At 47.0% G+C, this 14,146-nt stretch overlaps 1 protein-coding gene across 1 annotated transcript in view; it reads right to left on the bottom strand.

The window, feature by feature from the left end:
- Positions 1–6,853: 6,853 nt before the first annotated feature.
- Positions 6,854–14,146, bottom strand: part of TMC2 (transmembrane channel like 2) — a 50,527-nt gene continuing 43,234 nt past the window's right edge. The window contains exons 16-18 of the mRNA XM_032353745.1: positions 11,612–11,690; positions 10,629–10,746; positions 6,854–7,071 (exon numbers count right to left, since the gene is read on the bottom strand). Of these exons, the coding sequence (XP_032209636.1) occupies positions 6,854–7,071; positions 10,629–10,746; positions 11,612–11,690 (415 nt within the window). The remainder of the gene's footprint in view (positions 7,072–10,628; positions 10,747–11,611; positions 11,691–14,146) is intronic.

Genomic DNA, 14,146 nt, shown 5'->3' with positions numbered 1-14,146 from the left:
ATATACATTGTCCTCAAAATACTGCTGTAGTGATAGTCTGCAAATTTTCCTGTGCAATATTTTCCTTCTAATTCACTTCCACAGGAATTCTGGTACCTGCTATGCATGCTGCTATGACCCACATGCTGTTTGGGTGATAAAGGCTGTTGTCCTCCTTGCTTCTCGTTGCTGCTTTCTAAGCATTATTTCCTTCTCCTTCTCTTTGAAAAACCTCGGCCGCCCATCATTGCTTGGTAGCATCTGATTTTTCCTTGTGAAGGACATTGCTTACCTTTTGGGTCAGGAATCAAGATGCTGTTGATGAAAAAGTTTGGGGTGCCCTAAGCTGGTGAGCTTCCTAACCTCAGATTTACTACCCAGATTGTATCGTTCCAGCTCAGTCTTACAGGTTCCCGTGTGGCCCCAACAACTGGCATCATTATATGTGCCTGAGGCCCAGGGCCCTCCTTTCAGTCTGCAGACACCTCACAGACATGAAGATGGAATGTGACAGCGGCTGGGAGGAGGAAGCGGAGAAATGAGCCCAGAGCTGCCTCCACTCATCTCAGATCCAAACTAATCAACTGAATCCAGCTAGGCTTTTTTTGGTCCCCTGGGAACATAGGTAAGTTTTGAATTAGTGAGCACCTTGGACATTGTGTGATCCCTTACAGGTGAGGAATCAGGATGTTCAGGAGTCAGGTTAAGGGATCTGGGTATTCACGAAGCTACAAAATCGGTTAATTCTACCATTTGTTAAAAAAAAAAAAGTTTTTGGGGTACCTGGGTGGTTCAGTTGCTGAGCATCCGCCTTTGGCTCAGGTCATGATCCCGGGGTCCTGGGATCAAGTCATGTATTCGGCTTCCTGCTTTGTGGAGAGCCTGTTTCTCCCTCTCTTTCTGCCTACCACTCCCTCTCCTTGTGCACGCACGCTCGCGCCCGTGCTGTCTCTCTCTCTCTGTCTCTGTGTCAAATAAATAAATAAAATCTTTAAAAAAAAAGGGGGGGTTTGTGAGCCTGTAACATCCAGGTACATATGCATGCCATCTAGAAAGCTAGGTGCTGGGGATACAGTAGTCAACACACCAAGTAAGTCACTGCCATCACGGAGTTCACTTCTTGAAGATAAAACCATCAAGTAAATATGTAGCGCATCAGACGCTGATGTGTTCCGGAAGGTGGTGTGGTGTTACCCAGGTGCTCAGCAAAGAGGCAGCACTGAGCCAAGATCTTAAGCAAGGGAGTCAGCAATGCAGAGCTCTGGGAGAGTAATATACACAATGATAATACTAACCTGGGACTTCTGACTCCAGGGACTTTCTGATCCTGGGACACTGGACGTGAGCAAGTACTGAGGTGCAGTAGTGTGAGAGGCTGACCGGAAGACCACTTGGGACAGTGTTCCTGGGGAAGACTTCACAGCTGTAAGGGTAGTTCTAGGTAGTCATGTGTAGGTCATCTAGAGATCTCGGATGGAATGAGAGTGGAAGCAAAAGCCAGTAGTGAAGAAGGAATTGCTAGAAACGTAAGATTCATCCTGGTTAATAGTTGGACAAAAGACTGGAGGATCTAGTATGTAAGACCCAGAACCTAAGAAGACTTGAAGAAAAGCCAGGATGGGTGGCTTGGATCAGATGAGACTCCTATTTTCCATCGCACAAAGTTTGATTGGAGACTAGTTTGGAGGTGAGATGCAAGACAGATTTCCCAGAAAGTTCCAGCTGAAAAAGTGTCCTGCATGGGCAGAAGGTCTGAAGGGTTGAGGGTTTCCCAGGCGTGTTCTGGGTTCAAGCTTGAAAATCATGTGGCACCTGGGGCCTTTTCTTTCTCCGTGTAGGTGGAACTGTCCACTCACAGGGAAGGATCATACTCTATAGCATCTAGTCCTCTTTCATTTAGATCAGACTGTGGCTCACTGTGTCATCTTGGTGTAAATTAATCCAGAGTTTTTACTCGTGGCAACACTAATGGGCACCTATGGAAATGGAATGGGCTGTTTAAATTCCAGGCTGTAAAGAGAGCTTCAGGAAAGGAAATTGTGTGAAAGAACCACAAGATGGCGACTCTCTACACTCATTTCTAGAATGGAAAACCCTCCCATAGAATTTGAAAGACTTCGAGGAATTCCTTGGCCCATTTCTCAATCATGGAAAAACCCCCTGCAACAGTAATGAGTTACACATATATACAATAATTATTCCCATAGACACAGAAGAATGAAAAGCATCCAAGGACGGTCCACGAGCTCAGCATTCCTTGTCTTTTTGGGTAGAGCTTGTGAAGTCCAGTGTAATCAGGATTGTAGGGTAAACGTTTCGTTCAGCCAGTGCTGTTGGCATTCAGAATCTGAGCCTGAGGAATGTTTGATCTTACCCGTGCCTGTGATCATATCTTTTACTTATGAGCACAGAGCGTGGGGCTTGACACTAGTCTTACCTGTGTCCACTCGTAGAATCTTCACAGGAGGATTTGGGGGGTGAGGTTTACATGGCTGATGACCATGTAACCAGACGTGGTTCAGTGATAAAGATGTCTGTATGCTCTGTATCCCTCACCAACCCCAACCACGATCTTGGGCCTTTCTTTGCATTTTCCAAACTAATACTGCATCAAAGAATTATCTGGCACAATGCTGCAGAGAGCTGTCTTTAATTAGCAATCCTCAACACTCAAAAAGAAGCCTAACTTACAAAATTGGACAGCACTCACACACCTGGGGATTTTGCCCTTGAAGATTGTGTTTTAGCTTTGTTCCCTAGGAACAAAAAGGGATAAAATCCCTAGTGACTCTGTCTGTAGGTTTTAATCGTATCTCTTGAAAACAGTGCATGGGATTATAAAATATTCATCTGATCCTCTCGGTCTTCAATCTGCCGAATTTAGTCTGTTTCCATTTATTTTGATTCCTGATATATTCTTTTTCTATCGTTTTACACACTTTCTCTTTGCTGTGTTGTTTTTTTGTTGCTTTGCTTTTCTCCCCCTCCTTCTGGGAGGGACTGTTAATCTAAGAGTACTTTATTTTTTTTTAAGGTTTTATTTATTTATTTGATGGACAGAGATCACAAGTAGGCAGAGAGGCAGGCAGAGAGTGAGAGGAGGAAGCAGGCTCCCCGCTGAGCAGAGAGCCCGATGCGATGTGGGCTCAATCCCAGGACTCTGGGATCATGACCTGAGCCGAAGGCAGAGGCTTTAACCCACTGAGCCACCCAGGTGCCCCTCTAAGAGTACTTTAAATTAAAATCTTCCATTTGAGGTTTTTGAAGCACACAGGTGGTGTGGGAATTTAGATCCTCTGTGTGAGGGTTGCCTTGTGGCTATAAATTCTCAAGGGAGACTTTTTCTCCCCACTTGCTGCCAAGGTCAAAGGAGACAAGTGTCCCTTTCTGCAATGCACGTTTGTTTCTTATAATCCCTTACAGGAATTACATTATTATATATAATATAATATATAATAATATATATATTATTGGGTGGAGCTCTATAGAGCATATCTGAAGCATATCTGAAGGGAGTTTACTAAACGGAGGGTCACCAGCCTAGCGGACCGTGCTGGTACCTGGCCCAGCTCCCCCTACTGGCTGGTGTCTCACTCTCCAGTTTCTGTGAGTGTGACAGTCAGGTGTCTCCTTTGACCTTCACCCAAGGTGTGTTTCTACCTATGTGAGTCTGTGTAGAGTGGAATTGTTGTTCTTTATGGGCATTCTGACAGAGAAAATCCAGGGTCTCTTTCATTTTCTCCCCAATACAAAATGTATAAACTCCGGTGATATCAGTAAGACAACGGTTGAAGTTCTCTGGATAAATTGTTAAATTTATTGTTAAATCATTCTTAGGAGAGCGGAGGAAAGAAAGAGAGGTGGGGGGAGAAGAGAAGGAAGGAGGGAGGGAGGAAAGAAGAAAGACTGATGTTCATGCCTGATGGCTCCTAGATAGGCTGAAGCTAAGTGTTAAGATAGAATGAGCTGGCAGGTCAAACCCAAGAATGCAGAGATGCTTTCTAAAACACGTCCCTGCTCTAAAGCCAGACCAGCACCATTCCTCTCTTACCCATGCCTTCTTCTTCTGCCTGTTTCCCAGCTCACTGGAAGTTTCCTGCTGCTTGAGGGTCCTGGGAGCCACCATGAGCCAATTCTCTGAAGGACATCTCTTGAAAAAATCTTTGGGTTGTCTTGAGAGTGGTCTTGCAACTATTTGAATTAGGAAACCTCCTGTTAAACTATTTTCATAAATTCTTGGATAAGGCCCTTCAAGAGATGGAGCCTAATCTCATTTCCTTGAGTGGAAGCTATACTTAGTGACTGAGTTCTAATGGATAGAAAGTGGTAGGATTGATGGTGTAACTTCTGAGACTGGTTATAAAAGGCACATGGCTTCCTCTTGGTTCTCTCTCTTGTCACTAGCTCTGGGGGACACCAGCTGCTGAGTTGCGAGGACACCCCAGCAGCCCTGCAGAGAGGTCCACATGGGCAGTAATCAAAGTCTCCTGTTAACAGCCAGCAAGGAGGGACTCCTCCTGTCCACAGCCATGTGTATGAACCAGCTTGAGAATAGATCTTCCAGTCCCAGTCAACTCTTACAGGGCTGGTAGCCCCACCTGAGATCTTGAGCTGTACCCAGAACCAGAACTGCTCGGCAAAGCCACTCCCAAATTGTTGACCCACAGAAACTGTGTGAGATGATCAGTGTTTCTTTCTTTAAGCCATTAAGTTTGGGGGATAATCTGATGTGCAGAAATAGACAACGAAGATATTCCCTCACATAAAATTGTGCATCACCAGGACAGGATCATGTTTTGTGTTTATGGTGGGTATTCAGGCATGTTGGTAGCCATCGGAAGCCTGACAGTAATCACTGTCCCTCCCTGGGGGCTGGCATTACCCAGGCAGGTAGTCTTGAAGGCCAGAGGTCATGTGGTGGCCATTTTGGGGCCTCCCAGTCCTGCTTGGTTGGGTTAGATTGCCTGGATCCTGATGTCAGAGTGTCAGGCATATAAGCTCAAGGCCAACGTGTGTCCTCGCAGAAGAGGCATAAGGCACAGCATAATTTGGGATTGGAGTTTGGACCTGAATTTCACGGATAGGAGGCCCATGAAACATCTTAACCTGGAGATGCACGGGGGCAAAAGGACTGATCTCTTTCTCTTGGTCATGCGTCCCCATTCCCATTCCATTCTAGGTCATGTGTGAAGTGGTGGTGCTGGGTTGGGAAGGTGAAGGAATTGGGAGGGAACCTGGGAAATACTTTAATTCATAGCTTATGAAGTCTCTGTAAAATATCTATCTCCCCACCAGGACTTTGGCTGACTTCCAGGGTGTGGGAGATTCTCCTGAGAACCCCTGGGGCCATGGTTGTGCAGTGGGCAGGGGAGAGGACTCCCTTTAGAACACTCAGAGACGGGGCGCCTGGGTGGCTCGGTGGGTTGAAGCCTCTGCCTTCAGCTCAGGTCATGATCCCAGGGTCCTGGGATCGAGCCCCACATCGGGCTCTCTGCTCGGCGGGGAGCCTGCTTCCCCTCCTCTCTCTGCCTGCCTCTCTGCCTACTTGTGATCTCTGTCTGTCAAATAAATAAATAAAATCTTTAAAAAAAAAAAAAAGAAACTCAGAGACATGGCATGAGACGATCATGAAGTTATATGGCATCCATGGGGTATGGGAACATGGGGCCGAGGAGAGGAGGAAACCACCCACAGGACTCCCGCAACTTCAGAGTCTTACACTGTGACTTGCATGCTGCTGAGCCTTTGTCCTTGTTGCCAAGGCCCTCTCAATGGTCTGATCTCCCTGGCTTGTGCCCCCAAGGAGACATTCTGCCTAGAACCACACCATGACACTAATTCAACAGAGAATCCCCGGAGACAAGGCTCTGCATTGCACCATTTGCCAAACTCCTCAAAGAAACCATCTTCAACATTCCTTACACAGTAAGCAGACTATCAAATTCCTTTTCAGATTTGGTGCTTGAGAAGGACTTTTCTGCCCTGAGCAATCTACGTCGTCTCTAGTTGGAAGAAACACTTGCTACTTGCCTTATTGCTAGAAGGCTCTCATGCATTTTTTTTTTTAAAGATTTTATTTATTTATTTGACAGAGAGAGATGACAAGCAGGCAGAGAGGCAGGCACAGAGAGAGGAGGAAGCAGGTTCCCTGCTGAGCAGAGAGCCCGATGCGCGGCTCGATCCCAGGACCCTGAGATCATGACCTGAGCTGAAGGCAGCGGCTTAACCCACTGAGCCACCCAGGCGCCCCGGCTCCCATGCATTTTTGCTGCTTAATGGGGTCAGCTCCCCTCAGGCTGGGTTCTGGGGGACAATCATCTTCCTATTCACCATGGCTGACTTTGGTTCACTACCTTTATATTCAGTGGCTTCTTGTACCTTTCATTTAAACCTCCTCATCTCCTTTGGATAGAGGTGATGGTCAGGAATCGGGGCTGCTCTGTCTCACATCTTCCTCCCAGTTAGTAAGGTTAGCAGAAACTGGTGTCCCAACACGGCGGCCATGAAAAAAGTCTATGGTGGTGATTATGGCCCCACCCCCTCCTCCCAAATTCTGGGAACCAGTGAGTGTAGGGTCCAGAGCTGCCTGAACCAAGATACTGGAAAGTGCAGTTTATGGGGAGTGAGGAGAGACTCAGCTTCCCTGAAGAGTGGATGAAACCATTGTCCTTCCATTGCGGTAGCCAACAAGTGCCTGAGAGTAAATAATCGAAATTCCCACAATGACAGGTGAGAGAACATGCATGTGTGTGTGTGTTTGTGTGTGTTTGTGTGTGTGTAGACAGAGAGAGGAACAGAGAATATTGTTTTGGGTGTGTGAGATGGTGGGGCCGAAGGATCAGCCCCAGAGTGGTGCTTCTGTGAGTCCCAGCTGTCAGTGGGAAGGTCTCTGAGCACTCTTTCCAGAGGCTGTTCTCCAAGGATGAGTCTGAGGCCGAGCAGGGCCAGAATCTGGTCTGACACCAGTAAGCCGAGCACCAGAGAGGTGCCGAGAGGCAGGCAGTGTGGTCCCGCTGGCAGAACTGGAGGTCCCAGGATCCTGGACCTTCTTGTCTGGGGTCTGGTTTTGGCTGGCAGAGTGAGATATGGTACCTGGAAAAGGAACCAAGATTAAGAATGAGGGTGTGGGGGAATCTGCTTCAGTTTCCTGGTATCAAACGGGAGCCCTCTGGAGCTGTCCTGCTGTGTGTGTGTATTACAGTCCCATTTGGCGAAGTGAGATTGGTCAGATGGCCCTGGGTGTCTGGGGGCACCTTGGCCCAGCCTTGCCATAAACAGATTTGTTGGAAGAATATGGTCTGCTGGCTGGAGAGCTAGGCTTTGAACACTGGCCTTACACTGGACTCTCTGAGCCTTAGTTTTCTGGGGTACAAAGCTGGGACAACAGTAACATATGATGCTGGCAGGGGCTGTGTGACCTGCATGGAATCATATCTAACTTAGTGCTCCCGTTTACTTGTCTTCTGCCCTTCCCCTAACTCTGGCCTCAGGGTGATACTGGCTTGCTCTTTACCAACCTCAGTTCCTGTGACACGGAAACGGACTAGGTTTCCCTGGTGGGTGAATGTGGCCTGTGTCTGAAGTCCAGGCTTTGACGTGCCCCACTTCCTCCCTGCCCCTCCCCCTTGCGCCTGTCTGGGGTAGGTGGAGTCACCAGATGGAAGGAGCCAGCATCCTTGCAGCAGCGTCCCTTGAGAAGAAAGTCGCCGTCAAGTGGAAACACACAATTTAGACTTTACGTTGAGTGAGACGTCAACTTTCATTGTGTTTGAGTCATTACTTGTTTGGGCCTATTTGTTATAGTAACTGGCATCATTCTAGCGACTACTTCGAGAAGAGAAGCTAAGTGAGGGCAGCCATGGAGGCCACTGGCGGCCATCTTCCCAGGCTTTCCCCCATAGCCTACTCTCACTGATGTGTTCAGATCACACTAATTTTAAAAAATCAAACACTGCAGTACCAAGGTAAGCAGTACAAAATCAAAAGAACTTTGGATCCGTACTAAAAACTCACATTTGAAGAGGGGCAAACTTTAAAGCAGCAGCCTAGTAGAGCAAGGCAGGGAAGAAGTGCATCAGGGAGATGGACCCATTGGGACTGTGGGGACGTGAGCCGACCACTGTCAAACCAGTGTAAGTTCCTCGGTTTCTCATAGAAAACATTTTGTATACCTATTGTTTTCCTTCCATACTTAAGTCCATCGGTGTCCAAATAGGTCCATTCCATTTTCTCATTTTTTAAAAAGATTTTATTTATTTATTTGACAGACAGAGATCACAAGTAGGCAGAGAGGCAGGCAGAGAGAGAGGGGGAGGCAGGCTCTCTGCTGAGCAGAGAGCCCAATGCGGGGCTTGATCCCAGGACTCTGGGATCATGACCTGAGCCAAAGGCAGAGGCTTTAACCTATTGAGCCACCAAGGTGCCCCCCATTTTCTCATTTTTGTTGGTGATACTACAATATAACATTGCATGTACTCCATTTCCTGCCCCGTGTGGGACAATTAGGTGATTTCAAATATTTTCTTCAGTGTCACGATAAGCAGCTAGCCAGTCGCTCTTCTACATTTCAACCCTGAACCAGTCTTGGAGAGCATTGAAAGACCGCCAGCCCATCTAACCAACAAGGAGGTCTATAGCTTCGAAATGCCTTCCATTTATTTTGGGAGAATCACTAGGGACGGGTTCTATTGCGACACAGACTTCTTGTCTTCTTTCTGCAACATCCACTTGTTTACTTGCTACCAACCATTCAGTAGTAATTCATTACTATTCCAGTGTCAATACTGATATTGACAAGTATTCCAATACCAACACAGGGTTTTCCAGGGATGCAAAAGTTTCCTGACCTGCTTCCACAGCCACTTCCATCATGGTTGGACCTCAAAAATGAAAAATACGTCAATGGGGCACTTGGGTGGCTCAGTGGGTTAAACCTCTGCTTTCGGCTCAGGTCATGATCTTAGGGTCCTGGGACCAAGACCCACATCGGGCTCTCTGCTCAACAGGGAGCCTGCTTCCCTCTCTCTCTCTCTGCCTGCCTCTCTGCCCACTTGTGATCTTTCTATCTGTCAAATAAATAAATAAAATCTTTAAAAAAAAGAAAAAGGAAAAGAAAAATATGCCAACAGAGGACGTTCACCTTGTAGGGAGATAATACTGTGCAGTTTAAATTCTTTGTTTCTGTTTTTTGTGATCTTGCTTACATGTCATAAAGTCATCAAATAAATAATACAATTTCTGCATTAAAAATTCAAACTCCTGAACTGTCAGCCATTTCTTGTGCATCTTATTCACTTCTGGCATCAGAGACCAAAATCACAGCATGCTGATGTGGTTTAATTTTACAATAGGGACAAGTTTTGGACATGGGGTCACCTAGGAGATGGTCTCTTTTGGCTTGACATTTCCTCTCTCAAGGTGGAGATGGTCTGTGACCAAGCCGTGTTGAAGTCCTATGACACCTTCTTTGGAACACATGTGGTCATTTCTTCTCCTTCCATTCTAGATATTCCAGTGTTTCTCTTTTTTAAGAGAATACCAATTGGTTCTGGTAAGAGTAGCAACTGCTGGATTCAAATCTGTTTTTCCTTCTAAAGAAAACATTCAAGACAACACAGAGAACAAATACCTCCTCCATCCCTAGGTGACTGTGACCCCCTGTCAGCCAACCCTCAGAGTATCTTAGTGGCATCTGGGTAGGACACCAGCAGTGCCCTTCTATTGGGTTAAAGAGCCAGATAGAAAGAGGATATCAGGGACGCCTGGGTGGCTCAGTTGGTTAAGCAGCTGCCTTCGGCTCAGGTCATGATCCCAGGGTCCTGGGATAGAGTCCCACATCGGGCTCCTTGCTCGGCAGGGAGCCTGCTTCTCCCTCTGCCTCTGCCTGCCTCTCTGTCTGCCTGTGCTCGCTCGCGCTCTCTCCCTCTGTCTCTGAAAAATAAATAAAATCTTTCAAAAAAAAAAAAAAAAAAAAAAAAAAGAAAGAGGATATCAGAAGGGGACTGTCAGACTCAAGCGAGAAAGTGAAGAAGATGAAATCATTTCAGAAAAGAAGGCTCACTTGTGGCGAAAGTCAAGAGTCACCATAGAAAATGCAGCGAGAGGGGCACCTGGGTGGCTCAGTGGGTTAAGCCACTGCCTTCGGCTCAGGTCATGATCTCAGGGTCCTGGGATCGAGTCCCGCATCGGACTCTCTGCTCAGCAGGGAGCCTGCTTCCCTCTCTCTCTCTGCCTGCCTCTCTGCCTACTTGTGATCTATCTCTGTAAAATAAATAAATAAATAAATGTAAAAAAAAAAAAAAAAAGAAAATGCAGCGAGAGACTTGGTGGGTAGAGGTGAAGGAGACAGCCCCAGGGGAGAAGTGGAGATGCTTCCCCATGTCACAGACGCCCCTCCCAGCTCATAGTCATGGGCTCTCTCTCTGTGTGCCAGGCCTCTGTAAAGCTCGCCTCTTGCAGAATCCCATCTCATTCTCCCCACCCCATGAGATAGGACCTATGACCCATTCTTAGCTTAATGTGCCCAGCTTCGCACAGCTAATTGTCAGAATTCTGACTTCATCCCAGCTCCATCTGATTTCTCAGCTGATGTTCTATACACCCTCCCATGTGGCCCCATGAAGAACGAATCATCATGAAATAGGATTTACCTTCTTTGGTGAGTTGGAGCTGGGTGGCATTTTTGGAGGTGTCTTTAGCTGTGTCCTCTGAATCTTGGACTGTGGTTCTGCCTTTGACAGATTTGTGGCTCTTCTCAACTTCACGGAGCTGTAGGAAAAGAATGAATGGTTCCAGGGAAATGGGTATTTGAGGAACAGAGCCCACGATGGCGAGGTCTAGGGGACAAGGACTCCATCGTCAGTTTTTGGTAACTACCTTAAATTGCCAGGTCTTGGTTGTTGCTGCTGATTGGACAGGGGAGCCCAAGATTCAGCTTTACACAGCATTTGAAGGGACATCTGGCCAGGGGAGGACAGAAACCCTGCCAATCCTGCATTTCAAGGTTCTTTGTATCTGGGCAAGAGGACAGTGAGGTTAACAGAGGGAGATGCAGAGGGGGAGCTGGCTTCGAGGCAGATGAGATTAGTTCCAGAAGAGGGAGCAAGGAGCAAGGAGGACAAGGCTTAGAGCCGGGTGGGGTCTGCCCTTCACTGCTTTTGGAGGGGAGGGGGGAGGTTGGGTGCTGGGAGAGACAAGAGAGCAGTCAGAACTCAGCTGGTGGGGGGAGAGGCTATCTGTGTGCAGCCGGGAGCTTAAGAGACCTCTTAGGCTGTGTTCACAAGCACTATGTCATTCTGACAATATTTTGTCTAGTATTTATGGTATTAGTTTTAATCTATACATATTACTGGGGGTACTGGTTTTACTATGTATGAACATTGCTTGAGTCCATTGAATTTCTCCTGTTCTTTAACAACCTCTCCAAATTTAAGCCATCATTATTGTGTGCCCCCTGAATAACCTCAAAAGAGAAATGCATGTTGTTCAATCTTACAAGGCTTCCTATAACACAGATACTTTGGGATCTGATTTGGAAGGAAGCCATTTAGCTAATACAACTGGGCTCACAGAGCAAATTAGCAAAAACCAAAACCATGACATCTTTTCAAATGAAAACTCCCGACAGACTCACCGCTTGAATTTTCTTTCTCAGTTGGGCATTAGCTCGGGAAAGGCTTTTGGAAACTGAGTTCAGGTAGTAGATGGCCAGGCTGCAAGAGAAAAGTGAGCCTCCTGTGATAAGGCAGTCTTGGAAAATGATAAGAGCTGGACCCCTTCTGGAGGAATCAAGGCAGGCTTCCTGGAGTAGTTTGCCTCTGGGCACGGTGGAGAGATTAAGCTCCCGACTTAATGAGGAGAGGGTTCTGGACACCCTATTTTCTATTTTATTAAAAGCGGAAATGACATACATTTTAAACTCTCAGAGTGCTCAGTAAATGTTGGTTAAGGGAATCATTCTTCTTGGAAATCTGAAGAGGTGGGGGAGAAGCAGGAGTTCTTGAAAGCAGAAGAAGCTGCTTATACTTCCTGGGGAGCTGCCCTGTGTCATGCATGTCCCACTCCACCACATCTGTGGTTTTCACAGAAAACCCATGAAGTTGAAAGGATGTCTCCCATCTTTCCAAATCAGTCTCCTAGAACTCAGATAGGTTAAGTATTTTGTCGAAGTTTACCCCATCTATCAGTACTTTTGGAGCCAAACATTTAAAGCCAAAGCTCCTTCCCTAGTCATCAAGGGCTAAGAGAGGAAGGTCTGGATGCTAGGTGCCTGCTCCAAGTTTGCCTAGAAGCACAAGTGCAGAAGGCCAGGAGGTCCCTGCTTAGGGAGCACTGATGGGAATGTCTGGTCCTGGGCTGGTTTTCAGAGTCCAGCTCCCACCAGGTGTCCTTTGAAGCTTCCCTTTCACAGGACCTAAAGTCGAGGGCTATGACCTAGGTGCACCACCTGAGAGGGGAGGGGACATAAAAGTCAAGGTACCATGTGGATTGGGTGCCTCGCCATCCTGTTACTTGGGAGCTTTTGAGGTTCATCCTTCTTTGTCATTTTTCTCCAAGGATTTCAAGTCTTAGCTGCTCCCGCTTGGGTCTTCTAAGTCTTCCTCTCAGGGCGGGGCCACCCAGAGCCAATTCATTGAGTCCATGAGCTCTTTCCAGCCAGAGAGGAGGAATCCCGTTGTGTTTAGGGCAGAGTGTGGGTCAGAGGCTATCATATGAGCCCGCGGCAGCAGAGACTCAGGGGGAGTCAGGGAGGACAGTGGGAGGCAGCAGGACCTGTTTTGTAAGGCTCCTACACTGAAGGCCAGACCTCACCTTCTCCCCTAACTAACCACCCATCTATTAGGGAGGAACTGCAGGTCAGAGAGGAGGAAGTGCTCATGGGTGGCTGTGTCCCTCCATTCCCAAATTCAGCATTTCCCTTTGCTGCCTGTAAGGGGTCAGGTCTGGGTTCCAGAATTTCCTCAGGCATTCAAGGGGTAGTACAGGTGGTCACTATCATGCCAGTCCTTTCTTAGGCCTCGACTAGGAGCAGAAGATGTTCCAGTCAAAGATGTAAGAAAATACACCTATTTGGGGGAACAATTCAGCACTCTCTAGAAGGATTGGGGAAACACATGCCTATGACTCTGCACTTCTACTTCCAGAGGTCTGTCCAAGAGAAGCCCTCACACATCTGCACAAGGACCACATTTGCAATAGCAAAAAAGTTGGAAACCTAACCACCTCTCTGCAGAGGGACAGAAAAACTGTGGTTTAATCACACTGCAGAGTGGAGTAGAGCCGTTCATAGAGGAGTAGAGCTCCTGGATCCACATGGATACATTCCCCAAACATAACGTTGAGTGAGAAAGTGAACCATTCCTGAAAAAATTTAAAGCCCAGAAAAGGATAGCACACCCGTGCCTGATGAAAACACCTGACTACGTGTGGAAATGATCACAGTGAATTCCTACAGTGGTTACTTTGGGGGAGGGAAGAAGAGAGCTGGATTGGGTGGGAGAGGGCTTGAAGTGTATCTGTAATATTTTATTTCTTGTAAAGGACAGATTGGTGGAAGTAATGCAAACTAGTAACATCTGTTTACTCTTGTGATCCCATTCATGTTGTCTGTACTTTTCTGTATGTTAGGAATATTTCACAATTTAAAAAAAAGCATGCCAAAATGGTTTTTTTGTAAAGAAAAAACACCCTAATATTTTCACCAGTACATTTTCGATGACCGTAATTCAAATTCAGGAGTCTCACTTTCCACCTTCTTCTTTTCTTTCTTCCCTTGCTCCTTCCTTGAACGTGTGTTATTTGCCTCCTCTGCCCTAGGCCTGGTGCTGGTGTTGGGGGTCCAGAGATCATCCCACCTACTCACCATTCTCACAGGTTTCTCAGTCTTTGATGGGAGGTAGAGTGGGGAATGAACCAAAGGTTCTAGTGCACCCAAGGACAGGCTGAATCAGACCCTCTGCTTTCTCAGAGACCCAGAGCCCAGATGTCTTTGATATTTCTAAGGGGCGTTTAGGAGAGTGTTACAGATACTGTCAGTGGCCATCCATATTCCTTGGGCCCCATCTTTCAGTGTGCTCCCTGAAAGACTTATGACTAGCAGTTCCTTTACCTCTGTGCCTGGAGCTTCCCTTCCATCCCCTGCAGAAACCCTTTGACCCAGGAATGCAGC

This window comes from Mustela erminea, chromosome 7 (genome assembly GCF_009829155.1).
Source record: "Mustela erminea isolate mMusErm1 chromosome 7, mMusErm1.Pri, whole genome shotgun sequence".
Taxonomy (NCBI): Eukaryota; Metazoa; Chordata; class Mammalia; order Carnivora; family Mustelidae; genus Mustela; species Mustela erminea.
Note: the sequence above shows the minus strand (reverse complement) of the source record. Positions and strands in the feature narration are given on the sequence as shown.